Raw genomic sequence first — 22,417 nt, 5'->3', positions numbered from 1 at the left:
CCCTTAAAATTCTGCTAAGGAGAGAGCCCCTCCACCAGGGCTAGCTAGAGCCAAAAGGACTCCTGGCCTGTGTCAACGAAAAGAATCAGAGAGTGCTACAGTTGGTTAGGGGAGAATAAGATAGAGGCTCCCTGCCTTTTGCTGGCCAGTCCCCCTGACCTATTCCTTTGTGGATTCTGCTCCTTCGGGTGGCCCCCTTCACTCATAGACTTTAATGTGATTTTTCTAAAATAGCTAAGTTCAGCGAGCATTTTCACAAATACCAAGGATAAGGAACAGGACAGAAAGATTGAAGGAAATAGAATTATTGTCAGATTACTGTTCTGCTTCTTAGGCAACCACGTTTTAGCTCCTAAGGCTACCTTTCAGCCTTAAAAACCTTGCCTCATTTCCTCATGTTCTTGGTCCTTCATCCTACATGGGCACATCTATCTGGATACCCCTTCATCATCTTGGTCTCAGCCTGAATTTCCCTTCTAGGAAACTGACTAGTTGTAGTTAATGTCACTGTGCCACTTGGATGTTTGAGAGGAACCTGCCCCTCAGGTAAGATATCTTGGGTCTTATAAAAATAAATCCTTACTATACACTGCCTGAAACAAGGGGATCAATTTTCTATTAGTATCTGTCAAATATTTGAAGGGTAATGGAGGGAAGACTGAACTGCCTTGTACTTTCTGGAATGGAATCAGTCATCCCAACTGGATTCTTGTAGCCAAACTTTCTAGAAAAGGAGTTTGCACTTGTAATCTTCACTGTCTTATCTCTCACTCTTTGACACTTTGCAGGTTGCCTTCTGCCTCCCATACTCAGCCCACTGATGCTCCTTTCACCAAGATTACTTTTGACCCCCTTGTTACTAAATCCATTGGGTTTTTCCCAGCTGTCATCTTGCTTGACCACTCCATGGCAGTTGACACTAATTACTTAGCATTTCAAACTCAAAAATCAGTTCTATATATTCTGGAAAGGGGAAGCATACTTTTATCACAGTTTAGGTTGACCACAGGTACTATGAAGTGAGGTCAAAAGAGCATGTGTGACTTTAGGTGTCACATACCCTGAGAAACGTCTGGGGCCCTGCCCTTTGGGAATGGGGGTAGGTTGGATAAGTCCTGACTCAATGGCATATTGTCTCATGAGGAACTCTTGAAGTTGCTAAGGGTATGTGGCTTGGAGAAGGGAACTCCGACGGAAACTTTCTGGACTCTCAGATCTTAGAAGGATTCTGTGAGGAAAAGATAGAAGTCCTGTTCTTTGTATTTTCTAAAGACAAATACTTTGACCCCGTGAATAGAAGTTACAGGGAGACAGACTTTAGTATTTAAGGAAGGATTTCTAAGAATTGAGTTCAAAAATTAGATCTAGCTGTTTCATGAAGTAGTGAGGTCCTTGTGTGTGATGATGGCGGTAGCCTGGTTTCATTTTGGCCCAATAAAACTTGCAAGGCATTAGCCCGGGCCCTCTGCTCACCTCACTCGATATGAGGTGGTCATATTTACTCTCCTGGCTTCAATTTTACTTAAGTTGTGTTAATGATTACATTAATAATTCTATTAATGATTTAGCAATCCATATTATTCCAGATCTCTCTTTAAAACTGGATATCCTGTTGTCTCTGAGATACATTCCACTGCCAGATATCTCCTAGGCACCTCAAACTCAGTAGACATTGAGTGTTTATTGTGTGTCAAGCATCTATCTAAAACTGCATCCCCAAACTCCTGCTTCCTTCCAGTGGCATACTAAAGATGGGGCAGGGGAGCAATTCCTCCCCCCACCAACCCCCAGTTTGGGCAGAAAGGGGGGTACGCTGCAGGTAGAGCATTTAAAAACCATAATAAAATTGACCAAATGCAGGCTTGCTCTGGATGTCACATAGGCTCTCCATGCCACTGCCTCCTCCTTTGGATCCATCTTAGTGAGTGGCATGAAGCTAGCCAAGCAGAGCTCTACGGCTTTCTCACTGGACCCCACATATCATTTGGTCACTGGGCCTCCTTTACATCTCTTAATGTCTGTTCCTTGATCACCATCTTTACCATTACTGTTTCTCTCTCCTGGCTTTTTCAGGAGACTGCTTTTTCAGTCTATTATTTTTGCTGCCTCTAGAACAATCTTGGTAAATCACAGCTCTTCAGAGGCTCTCCATTGCCTGTGGCAAAGCTCTTCTCTTAGGAATAGGACTGTGATCTTTTCTGGCTGATATTTCTAGTATTGTCTCCCTCCATCCTTGCATATGCCCCCATGCTCTGACTTAAGACTGTTTTTGTCTTTCTTTCATTGCCCATATCTCTGAACAAACTGAGCCCTTTATGGACAAGAGGTACATCTTATTTCCTGACTCTCATTAAGCATCAATGCGTGTTTGATTGAATGGATTTGTCTGAGTAAAACAACATCATCAGCTAGAGGGGGAGATAGTTGATAAATTCTAATTTAAAGAAAAAAACAAGAACAGACCCTTGATTTAAATTCTGACCTCCTCTTATCCTTCTACCTTACCTCTTCTCTATTTGAAACAAACCTGTAGCTAGATGCTTAAACGTGAGCTGAAACCCCTGCTCATCTATCTCTAAACCATATGCTCTGCCTTTCTCTCCTCCTGTCTTGTCTGTTTGCCTCTCTGCTGTAACAAAACAACAACAAACCAGCGCGTGGAAAGAACATAGGCTTTGGAGTCAGACAGAACTGGGTTCAGTTCTTGGCACTATCATGTTTCAGCTGTGAGACCTTGGGTAACCTCTCTGAATCTCATTTTCTCATCTGTAAAATGTTGACAACAGTACCTGTGTCTCAGCATTGCTTTGAAGATTAAATGTGAAAATGTAAATAAGGTGCTTGGCATACTGTAAGCCATTAGGAAATAGTCACTGCTGCTGTTATTTTGAAAAGAATTTTTGGGCTCTCACACTTGGATCTCAGGGCTAGAGCTGGAGCCCAGTATCTATGGTGGGACCTACGGCTAATGGGTTGACCTTTTGAGGTCTATTTGTCTTGTAAACTCTGTTGGACTTCCTATCTTAAGTCTTCATACCCGAGACCTGGATGTGCCCAACTTGTTCTCTCTTCCTTTTTTTTGTAGGCTCCCAGGCCAGTGCCAGTACTTGGGCTTACCAGTGGCGGATTACTTCAAGCAGTGGATTAATCTGAAAAAGGTACTGTGTCTGAGCCCCAACTGGGTGCTTCCCCTGGTGCTCCTTTGCCTCACAGCTCCCCTACTTTGCTTTCTTTTCCTATATGTGTTCTTTCCTTTTCTTTTTGTTCTTCTCTTTTCTTAACATCTCTCCTTCCTTTTCCCTAGCTAATATGCACTGAAATATGATTATTTATGACAGTGGAGAGCTGCTTGGGGACCAGGCTGCTGGGTGGATTATGATGCTGCCTTAGTTGGTGTCTTTCAGACATGGAGAGACGTCTCAGTTAAGGAGATTTTGGGGGGCTCTTGCTCAGAGCTGAATCTGGGGGCAGAGCTGCCTTGTCTCTAGGAGTGACGTGGCACTAGCTGAGCCTCTGGGAAGGCATTCTCCTTTGTTATCATCATGAATGTGGCCTCTGACCCTCCTGACCGTCCTTGATATATCACTCTGGTTGGGAGGCAGGGTTCATTTAAGTTGGCTTTATTCCTGCCTTGCTCCAGGAGAGCCTGGCTCATGTGACGAAAGGCCATGGAAACTAGAGTCCAATTCCCTGATGGGGAGACTGGAACTCATGCAGCGTCAAGCACCTGGGGAGGTGATGCCGAGGCTATAGACTGGGAAGGACATTGTGTGGCTAGGATAGTGAGCCCTGGCAGAGAATGAATCACTTAGAAAACTGTACTTTCCTAGCAGAGTATCCCTGCTCTGGAGGGATCCTTGCTCTGGGGGGCTCAGTCCACTAGAGAGACACCCCCATAAATCATTCTGATCCAAGGGCAACAGTCCTGGAGCAGCCTCAGGAACCTCATGCCACCAGTCAGCTTAGCGACTCCCAGGAAGCTCAGAGAAAGGAGAGCACACTGGGGGTCAAGGTAGTGGCTCCCAGGGGTCTTAGAGAAGAGAGAGGTCAAGGGAGGGTAAGGCTAGGTATGGCGAGGATTTGAGTCTTGACCTGGGCATTCAAGGAAGGTGGGATATGGATAGGAGGAGAAGAGAATGCTTTCTCAGCAGGGAGGGCTTTTGGTGTTTGGGGAGGCTGGAGCTAAGCAAACGTGGAGGAGCAGTAGAAGAGAAAGTTTTATAAGTATTTGTGCCACACTGATAGTGACTTTGCATTTAGTTGCACGCTTTGTGGCATCATTTGTGAAGTCCTTTGCTTTCCACTGGTAGACAGGTGCTTTGCACTTGGCTTGTTCGCAGTTTAACTCCTACCCCACTCTCCGGCTGATCTCCCTTGAAACTGACCAACTGCTGCTTACTACTCCTGTTATGCTGAGGAAGCTAGACACTGCCCTAGGTTTGGGCCTTCCCCTATGGCCTGCCTTCTGTCTGAAAGGTCCCTCAGTCATCTTCATCAGACATGTTTCCTGTCCTGGAAGATTCAACTCAGGTATCACTTCTGCTGAGAAGCTCAGCAGTCAACCTCTTGCCTTGAGGTTCCTTGGCACTTGGGAAATCACTTATCTCAGTTGAAACTGAATCCATGTGTATTTCCTTCCAGACATGTCCATCTGGAGCACAAAGATGGAGTCTGGTTCCTCTCTGTGTCTCTGGTGGCTAGCCAGGGCTGGGCAGAGGCTGTGTGCTCAGTGAGTAAATTGCTGGCTGATGATTCATCTTCAAGAACTAGTTCCATGGAGGCCCCTCCAAGTCAGAGCTACGCATGTGGTGGGGCTAGACATGTGGGTGTGGCTAGGCATGCACCCCTGGAAGATAGCATACCGGCTGTCAGAGCACATCTGAGGCTGCTTGCCGGCCTCAGCAAATGCAATGTGAAGGCCCGGCCAGGCGAGGCAGGCGCTGACCATGAATAATTACCCTGTGAAGTTCACTAGACTTTTTGGTGTATGGATAGCTCCCTGCCTCCAGGTTCCTTGGCAGAAAGGCAGGAAAGCAGCCGACCCATGTGGTAACATTGCCACTCAGGGCCACCTTGGTGCTGCTGGCCCAAAGGGTGGGGGTAGAGGCTGGCTGTCCAGACTTTTCAGCTTGATTCCCCTGCAGACTGTGCTGAGCTGAACAGGGAAGGAATAGGTACAAGGGGAGGGGAGACTGAGGACTCTGTTCCTAGTTGGCCTGTGATTTTCTCATGTGAGGTAACCTGAGCAAGTCTGGGAAAAACAAGGGGTCTAACCCCTTCCTCTCTGCACCCCAGCCACTTTGTATTGCAAGTGTGCTTAAAGGCCCAGCAGGAGAGGTGGCTTAACTTTGAACTTCAGCCCAGTCCTTACCAGCAGCCATTCAGGACATAGAGGCTGCTGAGTCCTAGAGGCCCAGTGGCAAAGTAATCTCTCTGACCTTTATGCTGCGTGACTTGGTGCAGGTTGCACTAAGATTCCTCCTTAAAAAGAGTAATGATAAAAGCAGAGCCAGAGAGGTCATTGCCAAGGTTGCAGGAATATTATGTAAAAGCCTTACTCCATGCCTTGTTTCCTCTGTGTGACCCAGGCTCTGGCTCTCTACAGGGTCCTCTTGTGTCCTTGATCTTACTTTATGTTTCCCCCTTCCCTTTCTTCCCTCGTCCTCCTCCACTCCCCCAGCAGAGCTTTACTTCTTCAGAAAGGTGGGGAAGACCCTGGTCTGCTTGGTCACCTGAGACTTGCCTAGTGAGTGAGCAACTGGGGATGAATTCACCATGCCTATTTCCTAAGACCTTCAATCGGAGAAGAGGCAAAATGTCTTTCAGCTGCCCTTACTTCTCCAGAAATGGTGTGGGTTGTATCAGGAAATAGGAACTTTTCAATGGCCAAGTTTCCACATCTCCCACTGCCACCTACTTCCCCTGTAGCAGAGTGGAGCAGGCCTGTGTTTGCTGACATTTGGAATGTCATTGAATGATCTTATATTCTTATTGAGCTGTCAGCTTAGAGAGGACTTGGGGCCCTGCTTCCAGCTCCCTCTAGGAGATAGAGCTGTCACTGAGGCGCCAGAAGAATACACACGTACGCAAATGCATTAATATACACATGTATATGCATGTGAACGCATACACCCCAAGTGGATATACTCCAAATTGCATGTCTGTATCCATACATGCATTCATATATAGGTGCATATACACATAAGCAGTCATCTGCAGAAATATTTGGAGACATACCCAGACATGAAGGTGTTTATACATACATATTCATAAAGATACATGCACATAGGTAAACATATATATTTTCATTAGTAAGAAAAAAAAAATTTTTTTTTTTTTTTGAGACAGGTTCTCACTCTGTCATCCAGGCTAGAGTGCAGTAGCACAAACATGGCTCACTGCAGCCTTGACCTCCTGGGCTCAAATGATCCTCCCACATCAGCCTCCCAAGTAGCTGGGACTACAGGTGCCCACTACCATGCCTGGCTAATTTTTGTATATTTTGTGGAAATGGGATTTTGCCATGTTTTCTAGGCTAGTCTCAAACTCCTGGGCTCAAGCAGTCCCCCCACCTCAGCCTCCCAAAGTGCTAGGATTGCAGGCATTATCCACTGCACCCAGCCAATAAAAAAGTATTTTGAATGCCTTCTGTGTGCCAGGTACTGTGTGAGGGCCTGGAGATATAAAAAGATGGATGTTGAATAAATAAGTTTAGTTGCATTGAATAACACTAAACAGTTCAGAGTCACAGATCATATCATAAGGAACTAACTTAGTAGGGTGGGGTGAGAGAATAGTTCCCTGAGGAAAGATGTCTAAGCTGAGCCTTGAAGAATGAGTTGGAATTGGCTAAGCACAGTGTAGCATGTGGGGAGACCCCGAGGTGAAGAGAAGCCTGGCAGCTTCATGAAACCAGAATGTAAGTTTCAGGAGGAGAAAGAATTTGCGTCTCTTTTGTTCATTGCTCTATCCCCATCACTCTGAGTAGTTCCTGGCACACAGATGTTTAATCCTTATTTGTTGTGTGAATAAATGCCTAAAACATAGTGAAGGTGGCAAAAGGAGAGTGGCATGAGATGAGGCTAGAAGGGAGTCAGGAGCCTATAAATCACACTTTGATTTTGACCTTGATGTTTAGGTTAAGAGGAAGCTATTAAAAGGCATTAAATATAAGAGGGGCATCATCTTATTTGCATTCTAAGAAAGCTCTCTCTGGCTGCAGTGTAGAGGGAGCTAAGAACAGATACAGGAGACCAGTTGCTGGTTTTTCTTAATAGGGTTACATTTGACATTTTTGGGTGGGAAAAATCATTGTGTGGGTGACATTGCTGAACTTGTAGCATCCCCAGCCCTGTTAACCGAATACCAGTAGTGCCTCTCTGAGTCATTGTGATAATAAAAAATGCCACCCTGTATCCATTTCTAGTGACCTGGACAGGGTGGGAGTGGAGGAGTACTGTCTTTGGTTGAGAACCACAGAACTAGGCTGTTTCTGTGGTCCAGGTGAAAGATGGTAATTACTTGGATTAAACTGATAGCAGAGGAAATGTAGAGAAATAGGCCAATTCCCCAGTATTAAATGGTGCAGTCAGTTCTGCTATAATGCAACATATAGATTTCTGAAAATCACCATGCTAGAGAAAGTCATGCAACAAAAATTCCGTTAGTGACACATAAAAGAAAAGATAGGAATCTAATAAAAATGGTAGCAGAGTTTTACACATTAAATGCTTAAGAAATACATAAATACCATAATAAATATGGTACTTTACTTTGTAAAACCCCAAAGTTTGCTTGTAGAAATGGGCATGAGAAGGGTTGCAGCTTGTGAGTTACTGTGAAGTGGTGGAAGGAGAATGTCTGAAATCAGATGGAAAATTGTAACCAGATGACTGTGGTCCGTACATGCAGTGATCTAAGTGGCTGGTAGATATTTAAGATGTGTGCACGTATATGTTTTATATATTCCTACCCAGCTCTGTTCAGCAAGGTGTAGTTTCCTGTGTTCATCTAGTGTTTCTCGTGAACAAAATTGCACATAAACAAATGCAAAATTTGTGTTACTATAAATTGTTCCCAATACATCAATTGCATTGGACAAGTTTGCTCTTTCAAAGAGTATTATAGTAGCACTGATTGTATAATAAACAGGAAATGGTGATTGGTTGTGAGAGTTGAGGATGAAGGAGAAGACCATTATGATCCCAAGATTTATGCTTTGAGCAACTAAGTGAATTAGAATGAGTTTACTGAGATAATGTTAGAAGGAGAAGTTTCAGGATTGGAAAAGATGAAGTCATTGTAGGGTATATGAGTTCAGATGCTTTTGAGACATTGAGGAGGCAGTTAAGTACGTAAGTCCGGGGCTCAAGGGTGAAGTCTAGATAAGAGATACAGATTTGAAGACCAGGTGTGGTTGCTTATGTCTATAATCCCAGGGAGGCCGAGGTGGGAGGATCACTTGAGGCCAAGGAGCTCAAGACCAGCCTGAGCAACATAGTGAGACCACACCTCTACAAAAAAAAACTTAAAAATTAGCCAGACTTGGTGATGCATGTTCCTAGTCCTAACCACTTGGGAGGCTGAGGCAAGAGGATCCTTTGAGCCCAGGAGTTTGAAGCTGCAGTGAGCTATGATTGTACCACTTCACTCTAACCTGGAGTGCAAGTCCCTGTCTCAAAGAAAAAAAGATTTGGCAGAGTTATGGTGTGTGAATGATAATTAAAGCATGGAAGTGGATGAGATTGCCAAAGAAGAGGATATAGGGTAAGAAGAAAGCCTAGGCAGAACACTGAGAAATACCAACATTTGAGAGTTAAGGAATAGTCAAAAATAGAAAGAATAATAAATAGTCCTGAATTATGGATTACATTTTGTGTGCTAGACCTGCGTTTTCCAATCTAGTTTCTACTAGCCATATATAGCAATAGATCACTTGAAATGTAGCTAGTATGATTGAAGAACACATTTTAAATTTTATTTAATTTTAAAATCAATTTAAATTAAAAACTTTCTTGGCTGGGTGCAGTGGCTCATGCCTGTAATCCCAGCACTTTGGGAGGCTGAGGTGGGCAGATCACCTGAGGTCGGGAGTTTGAGATGAGCCTGGCCAACATGGCAAAACCTCGTCTCTACTAAAAAAAATTCAAAAAATTAGTCAGGCATAGTGGTGGGCACCTGTAATCCCAGCTACTTGGGAAGCTGAGGCATGAGAATCACTTGAACCCAGGAGGCAGTGGAGGTTGCAGTGAGCCGAGAGTGCACCACTGCATTCCAAGCTGGGCAACAGAGTGAGACTCCATCTCAAAAAAATTAATTAATTAATTAGAAACTTCCTTGAAAAAGTTTAAGTATGTTTAGTACAACCTGGGTGGGTGAATCTACATTTTAAACTGTTAATCATATAAAATCTAAATACAAATTAAGTATTTCTCTCATTTTTTTCCTGAAACAGTCTTGCGCTTTTTTCCAGGCTAAAGTGCAATGATCTTGGCTCATTGCAACCTCTGCCTCTTGGTTTCAAGTGATTCTTGTGCCTCAGTCTCCCAAGTAGCTGAGACTACAGGTGTGTGCCACCACGCCCGGCTAGTTTTGTATTTCTAGTAGAAATAGAGTTTGCCATGTTGGCCAGGCTGGTCTCCCAACTCCTGGCCTCAGCAATCCACCTGCCTTGGCCTCTCAAATTACTAGGATTACAGGTGTGAGTCACTGGCTTGGCAGGTTAAGTATTTCTGATGAAGATTTAGCATCCCAGTTGAGATGTACAGGAAGTGTAAGTTATATATCAGATTTCAAAGACTTGGTATGAAAAAATGCAAAATGTCTCATAATTTTTTTGTTGATTACATGTTGAAATAATATTTGGATATACTATAATAAAATACATTATTAAAATAATTTTATCTGGTTCATTTTACTTTTTAGTGTGGCTACTAGAAAATTCTAAGTTTCATATGTGGCTCACATTCTATTTCTGTTGGACAGTACTGTGCTAGACACTGTGGTTATGTACCTACATTGTCTAGTCCTCACAGGACCCAGTGCAGTGTTTGCTATTGTTTTTCACAATTTAAGGTTGAGAGAACCAACCAAGGCATGGAGCAATCACGAAACTTGCTCAGTGATTTCACATTAGTACATGGCAGAGCTACAACTTAAATTTAGTTTCGCTGAATGCTGAAGAGACAGAGAAAGAGAGAAAAGAGTGATAGATGAAGAGAAGACTGTAAGAGTGTGGTATTGTAGAAACCAAGAAAAGAAAGTGTTGGAGAAGAGGAGAGTGGTCAGTTCAGAGAGGGCTGCACAATGTGGAGACTAAATTATAAGCCCTGAATTACAAGGGCCTCAGTGACCTTGGTCCTGAGTGGCATGATCGGGACAGGAGCCAAACTGGAGTGAACTAACGAGTAAATGAGAAATGAGGAGATAGAGAAACTTCAACTTTTTCAGAAATGTGGCTTTGAAGGAGAGAGAAAGGACAAGAGCTGTGATGGAGCAAGTGGGGGTTAAAGCAGATTTTGTTTTAAGTAGAAGACATTGTTTGTAGGCTCTATTACAAAATGAAATCCTGTTGAAGGTGCAGAGGGAGAGGAAACCAGTAAGGGAGGCCTCTGAGGAGGTGAGAGGAGAAGGGATGGAAAGCCCAGGCTCTTGAAATTGGATCTCCTTATTCTGAGAATCTAGGCAGGAAAAAAAAAAAAGAAAAATTTAAAAAACATTCGCTCTCTTTAGGTGGAAGGTCCCTGCTTCTATTGGGACAGGAGGGAAGAAGAAGATGGGCTCATGTGGAGGTAGGTGGGCTTGCAGATTTGGTGGCAGCAAAGCAAGTTGAGGTAGTTACCATCCTATGGCTTTTATTTTTCTGTGTGAAACGGAAGATGAGTCATTTGCTGATCACCAATAGGGAAGGGCTGGGAGGGTTTACAGGATTGCTGTTCTAGTAAAGAAAAGATGTGTGAGCTGACTTGAGAAGTATAGTAGGATTTCTAGGCAGTGTTGAGGATCCAGTTGAGGTTGATGGCATTAATTCATTGTGGAACCACTCTGTTCAGTTGCATGACTTCTTTATTGGACCTCAGCTGCCTGGTTGTGGGCATGGAGAAAGTAGACATTTAGATTCATCCAGGGCGGAGATTTTCCTCAAGGAGGTTTGATGAAAGGGATTAGGGAATTGAAGATGTTGGTAAGACAGCAGTCGGCAAGATGGATTATGAGATCCAAGCTGGATGTCGGGGGAAGAAAAGATAGCAGGAGGTCTGATAGGTATGGAAAAAGTAAATCGGTACCAATAAAATGAGGAACTGGTACACTGGGTATAGTTGAACATGCCAGATGGAAGGATTAGAGAGTATGGTTAAAGAATAGGATGTCTGAATTAGTGATTTCAGAGATGGGGCAGTTCTAGGTGTTGCCAGGTTCCAAGGTGTGGCCATGGAAGTGGGTAGCTAATGTTGAATGGAAAAGAATGTTATTATAAATAAGGAGTCAAGAAACAGAAAGGATGGATGAGACCTCCATAAGGATGTATGTGTGTGTATGCGTGCACACATAAAATATGTTTACCTATTGCATACGCATGGACACATACGTGTAAATGTAATACAAATGCATACCTATACACATAGCCGTGCAAGTGTGTGCGCATACTCACAAATTGTGTGGAATTCCCCCTGACTCCTGGGCCTGATAGGTGGTGCTGTGGTTTGGATGTTTGTCCTCTCCAGATCTCATGTTGAAATTCGATCCCTAATGTTGAAGTTGGGACTGAATGGGGGGTGTCTGCATTGTGAGGGACAGTTCTCTCATGAATGGATTAATGTCCTCCCTGGGGCAGGAGTGGGGGGTATGAGTGAGTTCTCACTCTTCATTCCCAAGAGAGCTTGTTGTTAAAAAGAGCCTGGCACTTCTCCTTCTCTGTCTTGCTCCCTCTTGCCATGTGAACTCTACACAAGCCAGCTCCCCTTCACTTTGTCTTGAGTGGAAGCAGCCTGAGGCCCTCACCCGATGCCCAGTCTTTAACTTTTCCAGACATCAGAATCATGAGCCACATAAACCATTTTTTAAAAATAAATTACCCAGCCTCAGGTATTCCTTTAGAGCAACACAAAATGGACTGAGGGACGTGGGCTTCTGGGGAAGCAGGAAGGAAGCCTTAGGAGGATTCTGAGTCAGTCCTTGCAGTCAGGGCTCAGCCAGTCAAACCTAGCAGCGGTAGGGATAAGGGCCACCTAGAATTTAACAGACCCTGGTATATCAGGGTATGAAGGTTGCTGCTCCACTTCTCCTCTCCCATCTGTACACTATGCCTTGCTGCAATTTCTGGATGCTCTGAAGAGGGTGGGATTGGGACCAGCTCTTAAAGAAAATCTTGGGTCTCTCCAAGAAGCATTCTATCTCTCCCCCTCCCCTGGGAGGGTACAGCAGGAGAAACTGCTGAAGGGAGGGTTGGTATCTACGATTGAGTGTGACTTTTCCTGACCTTGGAGCATTCAGAGTCCCAATCAGTGCAATAATAAATTAAGGGCTTATGGAGGAATAAATTCTCGGCCTTAATGAAGTTCTTTGCTGGGGGCCATAGGCAGGTCGGCAGGTCAGCAGGTCGGGATGATGCAGATTGGAGGCTTCAGCAAGTGGGCTGAGCTGGCTGGGAAGTCATCAGGCGTGAGGGGATCCAAAACCCTGCTAGTCAGGGTTAATTTTGGGGGAGCTGTGGGGATTAAGCTGCTCAAGTGATAGCAGCCTGACAGAAGCGAGGACTCTATACAAAGGCAGCTGCAAGGTGCTGGCCACAGAGTTCCTCTCCTTGGTCTATTCAGAAGCTAACTTGGAAAAAAAAATTAAGAAAAATGAAGATCAAGAAAGGTGTGACTAGGCACTTCACAAGGTGTTCGTTTTGTTTTGTTTTGGAGATGGGGGGAGTCTGCACTGAGGGCAGTTACTTCTGGGTCACTCCGAGGTCAGAACCAGACTGGGGCTGTGGTCTCAGTCTTTGGCATCATCCAAAGTGCAGAGCATTGTCCCTGGGGCAGTGGGCAGTTGTGGGCTGGTGTCCTGATGAAAATCAGCTCTGTAGGCCAGGTAGATAAGGGCCTTCATCTGCCTTTGGGGGGGAAAAAACGTGCACAGAACACTAGGTAGAGATTTGGCAGAGGTGGGAGCACAGGCATGGGTTAAGGAGAGAGTAAGTGAGAGAGCAGCCCAGAGTGCTTGCTGCTGGGTTTGATGCCAGAACCCTGGGAGGGACTAGTCTTGGGGGCTGGAGGCTACTGAATTGTAAGCTGAAACTAGAACCTGGGCCTTGAGACTCCAGATCCTGAGCCCTTTCCCCTTTCATTCCACTCTGCAACATCTGCTGTTGGGGATAAGCTCTTGGAGTGTAGTCCAGAGGCAGAGGAGGGAAAGTGCTGTGTTTGGAGTCAGGAGCTGCCAGAGCTAGAGGGAACATCTCCTTTCTTCCCATCTCCCTGCCCCCATGGTGTAGTGCCCAGCCTGGGCTTTTCCTTTAAATATGTCTTACAGCTGTCTGAACTCTGAAATTTCTTTCACTCCTTCCCTCGCCTTGTTAACATGTGTTGCCTTTGGGGTAATCAGGGAAAAAATATTATGTCCTTTTACAATTACCGGGTTTTGGAATATTAAAATGTCTCGCTGCATCGGCACTGTTATTTTGATTGGTATTCTAACCTTTGACTAGCCCATAAAGCGCGCCGCTCCTGAAGCCAATATTGCAGGACTGAAATTTAATTCCGAAATGATTCCAGATAATAGGGAGACAGATAATATATGCATGAAGGATATTATGTTTGGACTAACTGCAGCAGGGCCAGGGCTGGGGAGCTGAATAATAGCCCAGAGTGAGTTATAATCTGTGGGACAGAAATGCCTTACTGTCAGGGCCAGGAGAGGAACTCTTAAATCAAAGGCTCAGGAAAGGGTGTGATCGCAGGGTACTTGTTTTGACAGGAAGAGCACCAGAGCCAAGGGTAGGTGTGGAAGGCTATGCCCCATCTTTTCTCTTGAGCAAGATACCAAGGCCCTGGATGATCTAGCTCATTGCAGCATTCCTATCTCTACATCTCCTGTCTCTCCATAACATTCCAGCTGTGTCAAACTTCTTGCTGTTTTTCAAATATACATCACGGTTTCACCTATCCTTACATATACTGTTCCCTTTTCTTACATCACCTTTCCCCTTTTAGTGTGTTGGGAAACTCCTGTTCATCCTTCAAAACCCTGTGTGTGATGCTTTCTCTGATGTTCCCCAGCCTCTGGTAGGAATAGTAAATCACTTCCTCCTTTGTACGACTTCAGAACTTTGTATTGAGTGTATCACATGTTTTGTAATTATCAGCTTACATGTTTTTGTTTCCCACTACACTGTGAGCTCATCGAAGTCTATATACCACACATCTCTGAATTTCCAGTGCATGACACTGAACCTGGCACACACTGGGCATCAACAAGCATTAATTGAATCCACCCTGAATCTTGGGCTAGACTAATGAGCTCCAGAGTCCAGATGCCTGTTCCTCTGCTGGAATTCCCAGACAAATAAACTTAGAGAAATTAAGTAACTTGCCTAAAGGCACATAACCAGGAAGAGGTGAAGCTAGGATTTGAACCCAGGTCAGTGTGCTCTTTTCTCCAGGCCAACTGTCTTAGGCAAGTGGGCAGGGAAGGAGTTAGAGGTTGAGGTAGGAAAGACAGAAATTCATTGCCCTGACTCCTTCCTTCCATAGCCCAAGTTTTGGGTCCACCTTGCTGGAAACAGCATTAGTTCTTAGCATCTATTCTCAGGTCCCAGAAGGGAGTGTGCCTCCTGTGCTGCTGTTGACCTTTGGACAGTTATTCCACATAGAAGGCAATTATCAATTGTGAGTTTGTAACCAAGAATTAGGACAGTACTTAGGGAAAAGTACCTAAGTGTGATTTTGGAGAGCTCTTAGAGAAGTAGGCAGGCGGAATACAAGGAGCTCTTAGCAATGTCGGAAAACACCACAGACATTCTGTTCCTCCTTCAGGACTTGGTGGAACTTGTATTTTTGGGTATATAATGATAAAATACATAATGGAAAAAAGAATTACAGTAAATTTGGTTGTTTTTTATATGAATTTATATTTTATTTTTTGAGACAGTCTGTTTGTCACCCAGGCTGGAGTACAGTGGCATGATCACAGCTCACTGCAACCTCTGCCTCCCAGGTTCAAGCTATTCTCATGCCTCAGCCTCCAGAATAGCCCAGACCACAGGGGTGCACCACCACACCCAGCTAATTTTTGTATTTTTAGTAGAGATGGGGTCTTGTCATGTTGGCCAGGCTGGTCTTGAACTCCTGGCCTTGAGTGATCGGCCCATCTCAGCCTCCCAAAGTGCTGGGATTACAGGTGAGAGCTACTTTGTCTGGCCTGTATTTTATTAATTACAATATTATCTGTAAAAATCTGGAAAAATAGTATAGCTATATGTGAAATTTATCCCTCATTTAGTCTTCAGGTGATACATGGTATATCACTGTGAAACCACTGTGCAAAGGAAGAGCTTTGGAGTCAGAGGAGTCTGGCTTGTATTTCTAATACGGCTACTCACTAGCTGTGTGATCTGAAGCAAGTCCCTCTCTGAACCTATAAATGATGATTATCTGTCACACAGAATTTAGACTCTGGAGTCAAGTAGACCTGATTTGGAATCATCGCTCTACACTTAGTAACTGTGGTATTTTAGAAAAGTCACTTAACTTCTTTAAGCCTTGGTATCCCCCTTATAAAAAGCAAGAAAAAGCATACCTACCTTCTAGAGTTGACCTTAGGATTAAATGATAGCACTGTGCCCCTGCCCTTCGCTTGCCCTGATACAGACCATTGGAAATGAGATGACTAGTACTACAGGGAGAAAAGGAGTCAGGAGGACGGGAGATCAAGGTAGACATAGGACGTTGTGGGCAGCAGCTAGGAAAAAGAGACTCTCACAGCAGAGTTCATGTGAGCATTGGCAAGGATGAGCTTAATGCTGTCCTTGGACCAGATTACCCTCAGTACACACTGAGGGACAGAGTCGATCATCTCCCGCCCTTGATCCCAGCTGCCATCAGCATGCCTGGCTGTCCAGTAGAGTACAGAGGCACATTCACCTTACGTCAATTCCTGGCCCTATCATCTACCTGTGTTATGATCTTGGACAAATTACTTACCTTCTCTGAACCTTGGTTTCTGCATTTGTAAGGTAGAGATAATTTATAATAATACTAATTTAAAAATCAGGTGCTGCTCTAAATGCTTTATATGGATTAACTCAATCCTCAAACAATTCTGAGAGAAGTTCTATTACTAGCTTTTGTACAGCTGAGGGAAACTGAAAGGCAGAGAGGTTCAATAGCTGGTGAGTGATAGAGTAGGTATCTGAATTTAGGCAGTAGACTACAGAGTCCATGCTCTCAACTGCTTTGCTTTGTTGCTGCCAGTGCAAAGGAGGGAGGTGTCATTTTTATTTGGGGTGTGGGAGGGAAAATCAAGAAAGATTTTGGTGGAGATGCTTGAGTCTTGAAAGAAGAGTATGTTCTCAGGTGACGGTGCAAGTGCATCCAGGCAGAGGGAAGAAAGGCCTGAAGTGGTGAATCACTTTGCAGGATTGGTGAACTACACAGTTTTCAGGAATTTTAAGCTGCTTGTGTGGACCAGCCACGTGTATATCTTTACTGAAGGAAAAGCAGAGTGAGGGTGAGTGTGTGCAGTAAAGAATCATTGGCCGATGTCTAGAGTGGTGCCAGCCTAAACTGCCTTCTAAGCATGGTACAGTAGCTCCAGAAAACCGCCATGTTCATGTGCATGAAGGGAAGAGAGAGCCTGTGGGCCAGTGATAGCAGGGAGGGAAGCGGCCACCCTACCTTTTAGCATATTAGCTGTGGACAGTCCACAGGTAGAAAACCTCTATATCCTTATGGTAAATGTGGGAAATCACAGTGTGAGGAATCAGTTAGATCATGCTTGTAAAGCTCTTAGAGGAATGTGGGTACTCTGTGTTAGGTGAGCAGCTTGGCACACCCTCAACTGGAGAGCTAGCCTGCCTTGCTCTGCATCCCTGGTGGGTGGCCACATGGGGGGAAGAAGCAGGTGAGAGAATCAGCTCAAGGCAGCTGGGATTCTTTCTTTCTCTTGAGGTTCACTACAGCTGCTGCAAATTGACCTCTCCTCTGGAGTTCTTATAGTGCCCTCTGTGGCAGGCCCACCCCAGGGCCTGCCTTCTCTTGCTGGCTGCTGCTCAGAGTCTGTACTCTGTCAAACAAGGCAGCCTCTTAGTCCTAGTCCCATGATGAGCCCTACCTGCCTTTCTCTTGAGTCCTTGAGGGAGTGAATTCTGGGCTCGCTCTGGAGCACAGAAGTTCTGGGAGCTCTGCTGGGTGTGTTTGGGACCTGCATCTAAGCTTAGGCATTCTATTGAGTGTGTACTCCAACCTTTGGGCCAGTTACTAGGGCCCAGTGTAGCTCAGAGCCCAAGCCTCTTTGTTATCACGGTTGGGCTGGTCTGGTCCGGGTCATGGACCACAAGCTACTTGAGGAAAGGGACTAGATCTACTGCTTCTCTGAATCTGCAGAGCTAGGCAAGCAGAGTGGACTTCAGCAAGCTAAGAGGCATAAATACTGCAGAGGAGCTGAGGACAGTTTGCGAGAAAGGTGGGGCATGGTGGCAGGGGAAAGGCGAACTTATCTGTTGAGTCTGAGAGCGTTAAAGTTAGTCTGCCTTGTCCCCAGGGTTTTGTGTGTGTGTGTGTGTGTGTGTGTGTGTGTGTGTTTCCTTCTTTTGATTTTGCTGTTGCTACTCTAGACCCTGAAACTGGGAGTAGTTGCAGAAAAGAGGAGGAAAAGACAAGGTAACTTCCTTCAAGGCAGGGAGCACAGTCCTACCTTCCATCTCCCACACTGTCTGTAGGTCAGTCTGCAAAGGCAGGTTTCAACATGTTTATCAGTATCAGTAACAATAGAGCACCAATGCATTGAGCCGCAGTTGGTGCCATCTGTATGTGATACTTTACACACATTATTGCATTTAATCCTCGCAGCTACTGAGGGGCTGTGAGGGCTGTTGTCCCTGTTTGATGGGTGCTGAAATGGAAACTCAGAAGCTTGCCCACCACATGACCCGTAGGATGCAAATTCAGTTTCTCTCCTTCCATAGCTTCCCTCTTGTCACTTGTCCCATAGCAGATACCACCTGAAGGCTGCCTGGCCTGTTTTGAACTGGAGGCCCAGGCAAACACACGGCAGCCATTATTAGTTGTATGGTCAGTGAAAGTCAGTGAATGGGCAAGGATAGGGATTGGCTTCTTACTCCAGTTCTCTTGAGAGTGACACCGCTGTGTGTGTAAGAGGGTGCACCCATTTGTATATGCATGTCTGTATGTGTTTAAAGAAGTGTATTCGCCCAGTTGGGGAGGTTTGTGCAGGCTTGAATATGTCTATATATTCTGATGCATGCATGGGCCCGCAAATGGGAATGTGGGTGAAGATGTCGGTATGGGATTTGTGGTCTAACTAGACACTAGAGGTGGACAGATGAGGCCCTTGTCTCTGGAGGGCAGTATGATGCAACATGGAGAGATCTGGACTGAACTCCATGCTAGAAATGGGCTCTGGTGTTGGGTTACTTGCCCTTTTTGAGGCCTCAGTTTCCTCCTATAACAAGTAAGGGAGTTGGATGAGGCAGTTTCTTCTTGTGGTCTCTTGGTTTCTTCTGCCTCTGCCATTAGGAGATCATTCATAAAAACTTAGGTTTTCCTTTTTTGCTCCCATCTAAAAATGAGTCAGATGCAAGGAAGACAGCAGAAGTTCCTCTTTTACCCTTACCAACTTCAATCTTTGGCTTTGAGATGACGCCACTGTCCCACTGGAAGAAGTTGAGGGTTTAGGGAAGACAGGGCATTGCTTGGCATCAGGATAGGAGAGCTCAGGTGTTGTGGAGGAGTTTAGACAGCTGTCACTTGTCACATGCCTTGCACTGAGGTCAAATGCCTTTAGGCTTCACCATGAGGATATGGGGTGAGAAGAAGCTTGTTGTCTCCCTTCTTCTTTGTGGGTGGAAAGGAGAGGGACCTCTCAGTACCCTAAAGGCAAGGAGCAGCCTTGGCCCTTACTTGGTCTTTGATTCTCTATTTGTTGTCTTGGTAGACACTGTGATGGCCAGGTAGAGACCAGGAAGAGTAGCTGGATGTTTGTTCACATTCATAGGCTACCATACTGGCTCAATCCATTGTCTTTCTGTGAGTTGACTTGGCTTGCTGTCAGCTCCCTTCGGGGAACAGTGTTTTGAGCTTAGGTGGCTTACTTTTCCCTGGCTGACTCCTCAGGGATGGTCTGGATGGCTGCTGTAGATAGGACCTTTGACTGTTTCAGTCTTCAAGTTGGATAGTAGCTGGTTTTTATTTATTTTTCCCATTAATTGGTTTTCAGTTCCCTATAATTTCTGAATTTGACTGGCTGGGGCACTAGAGAAGGGATGGGCAATGTGTGATACAGTGCCCTCAGCCCTAATAAAGACATTTTTCTCTTGGTTGGGCTTAGATCACCTGGACCTGGGCCTCAGATAGCAAGCGTCCTGTGCTCTGCCTGGGCTGGGACATCTATATTCACCTTCAGCCAACAGTCACCCCATGAAGTCCTTCTGTGGTTTGGGGCCTCTGGACCCAGAGGTGACTCAGACCTGGTCTTCACCTGTACAGAGCTCCTGGTCTGGTAGGGAAGATGGATGGGTCAGTAGGCAGGTGGGAAAAAAAATATAATAGAAATGGTAAGTACAGTGATAGAAATACGTGTATGGAGTGTATGTGAATCATGTGTGTTAAAAATTATTTTGAATTCAGCTCTGTACTGAGTCAGAATTTACAAGAGACAGAGGATCCATGTAAACAAATTTTTGTGTTCCTGTGCCTCCTGCCTGTGTTCCTGTGCCACTTGATAAGCTTTGAGCTACCCTGATGAGCTAGTCCCTGCTAGTGCCTGCTGTGACTTCTTCAAAGGTCCTAAAACAGGGCCCTCAGGAGACACTAGGTTGCCCTATTTGGAAAAGAGGGTGGCCCTCCTGGGGAGATGAGGTTCAGGCTGGCTGCTCAGGAAGTGTTTTTGTGTGACTGTGGGCAGGTAGGCTTGAGTGTGTACAGACACAAAGCCAAGTGTGCTTATGGCAGCTGTCAGTGATCTGTCCTTAGCACTACGACCATGTCTTATGTTTCTAGGCCTGGGCTTGGCACCTATTTGGCTGCAAGCAAGCAGGCGGGCTGCAGGCAGATCCCAGGGCAAGCCTGAGGCCTCCCCAGTGGTGTGTTTGCTGTGCCTAATTACCCGGCAGTTGTTTAACTATGCAAGCTGCATGCCTGCCTTTATTGCGCTGTGATTGCTGAGCTGCCTATGGGGAGTGTCATAAAAAGATATAAAATGCCCATTATCTGCCTGACGCCCTCCTCCTGGACTGTGGGTGTTTGTGTTTTATTTTATTTTTATGGCTGGAGGGAAGCTCTGCAGGAAAGAAAGGGAGGGAGGAAGAGAAGAGGGGAGGAGAGACCCATAGGAATTGGGGGTTGGGAGAATGAGGAGCCCCTTTCTATACTGTGAGCAGAAGGGTTCTCCTGACCAGAAGTATGATATGGAAATGGCAGATCTCCAGGGTCAGGACAAACTGCTTAGAAATTAAGTCACAAATCTTTCCCTCCCCATCCACCTACAAGTCTTAGAGCTTATGTGTCCACCTTACCTAAGATGCTAACTTCTCCCTGCTTTAGGCCCACTGCCTTGGGTGCAGGACAGGGTTGTGAGAATGGTCTCTCATTCCCACCCAGTTCTTCACCAGCTTGAATGACTCAGATTTCCTAGTAGCCTCCTAGAGCACCAGGGCTTGCTTTGGGGCAAATACTGTTAGCACCACCACCTGCTCCTATTGCTCTATTGAAACCTTCCCTCCCTTTAGCTTTCCTTCTCTTACCAGCTACAGTGATATGTTCAGGATGAGCCTATCAAATAATTCACTGGGTCTTAAGGAAACCACGCATACTATGAGAGGGAAGGGAATTAATACAGATTGAGGACCTGCCCTGTGCCAAACGGAACATGTGTAAGGCACTGAGGTAAGAGATCAGAGATCAGACAGGGCTTACACTATATAACCAGAGTGCCAAGGTTTATGGTAGGTATTCAATAAATGTGTGTCAAATGGGATTGAATTCAACATAGCCATTCATTCATTCATTCATTTTCATTCTGTAAATGGCTTTTGAGTACCTACTGGGTCAGGCAGTCTGCCAAGCACTGAGGAAAAAACAGTGCAAAACACACAAAATCCTAGCAGTCACTGGTCATTAGGGTTTATTGGGAGAAGGACTTAAGGATTTAAACTCTGGATATTGTGATTCTGAAAACGATGCCCTTTCAACTGTGACAGGTTGTTTCCTGTGCCTGAACCATCAGACGCTAGACTATCCTGGACTGATCTTCTCAGTACTTGAAAAATCTTGGTGTCTACTGAATGAAGTATAAGCTCTCTAGCCTGACCTTTGAGACACTCAAAGTCCTTTCAAACTGTGCCAAGATAGCCTGTATGGTCCACTTCCAAGCCTTATTCACAGTTATTCCATTTGGCTGCATTCTTGCCTAGTGAGCTCCTGCTTATCCTTTAAGATCTAACTTCTCTTATGTCCTCTGTGAAGACTTTTCCAGTTTCCCAGTGGAACTTTCTCCCTCTTCACACACTATACTGAGTGCCTTTGGAGGGCTAGGCGTGAGGCTAGACCCTCCTCTGACTTTGTTCACAGTTGGTGAGCCTGCTGTGGGTTTCTTGTACTTCTTTGATAATAATTTTTTAGTAAAAGAGTTTTATTGAGATATAATTCACATACCATACAGTTCACCAGTTTAAAGTGTATAATTTGTTGTGTTTAGCTTACTTACAGGATTGTGTAACCATCATCACCATCTAAATTTAGATTTTTGTCCCCACTAAAAGAAACTCCATTAACAGCTACTTCTCATTTCCCCACAAATGCACTAGCCTGAAGCAACTACTCATCTACTTTCCATCTCTATAAATTTGCCTATTCTGGCAATTCTGGAAACTTCTTATATGTGGTCTTTTGTGATTAGCTTCTTTCACTTAGTGTAATTTTCAAGGTTCATCCATGTATTATAAATTAGTGCTTCATTTTTTTTTCACTGCCAAATAATATTTTATTTTATAGATAGTACCACATTTTCTTTATTCTCCCAGGTGATGAATATTTGGGTTGTTTCTACTTTTTGGATGTTATGAACATTCATGTGCGAGTTCACTTGATCATTTTTGCCTTTTTAAGAAAACACTTGTCTGTCTTTCCTAGTACATTGTGAGCTCCATGAGAATAGGGGTCACTGCCATATTGTTGACTGCTGTACCCCCACCACT

The 22,417-nt window shown here is 44.9% G+C and overlaps 1 protein-coding gene across 20 annotated transcripts in view; it reads left to right on the top strand.

Annotated features, from left to right (window-relative positions):
* Positions 1-22,417, top strand: part of ERI3 (ERI1 exoribonuclease family member 3) — a 134,835-nt gene that overhangs the window by 67,753 nt on the left and 44,665 nt on the right. For 17 of the 20 annotated variants that reach the window (XM_035251194.3, XM_017974646.4, XM_017974650.4 and 14 more), the window contains one exon: positions 3,086-3,158. In XM_035251194.3, the coding sequence (XP_035107085.1) occupies positions 3,086-3,158 (73 nt within the window). Of the gene's footprint in view, positions 1-3,085; positions 3,159-10,731; positions 10,791-22,417 lie in introns of all 20 variants that reach the window. The other 3 variants (XR_013519991.1, XR_013519990.1, XR_004726815.3) reach the window with 1 other exon arrangement.

Source organism: Callithrix jacchus, chromosome 7 (genome assembly GCF_049354715.1).
Source record: "Callithrix jacchus isolate 240 chromosome 7, calJac240_pri, whole genome shotgun sequence".
NCBI lineage: Eukaryota > Metazoa > Chordata > Mammalia > Primates > Cebidae > Callithrix > Callithrix jacchus.
Note: the sequence above shows the minus strand (reverse complement) of the source record. Positions and strands in the feature narration are given on the sequence as shown.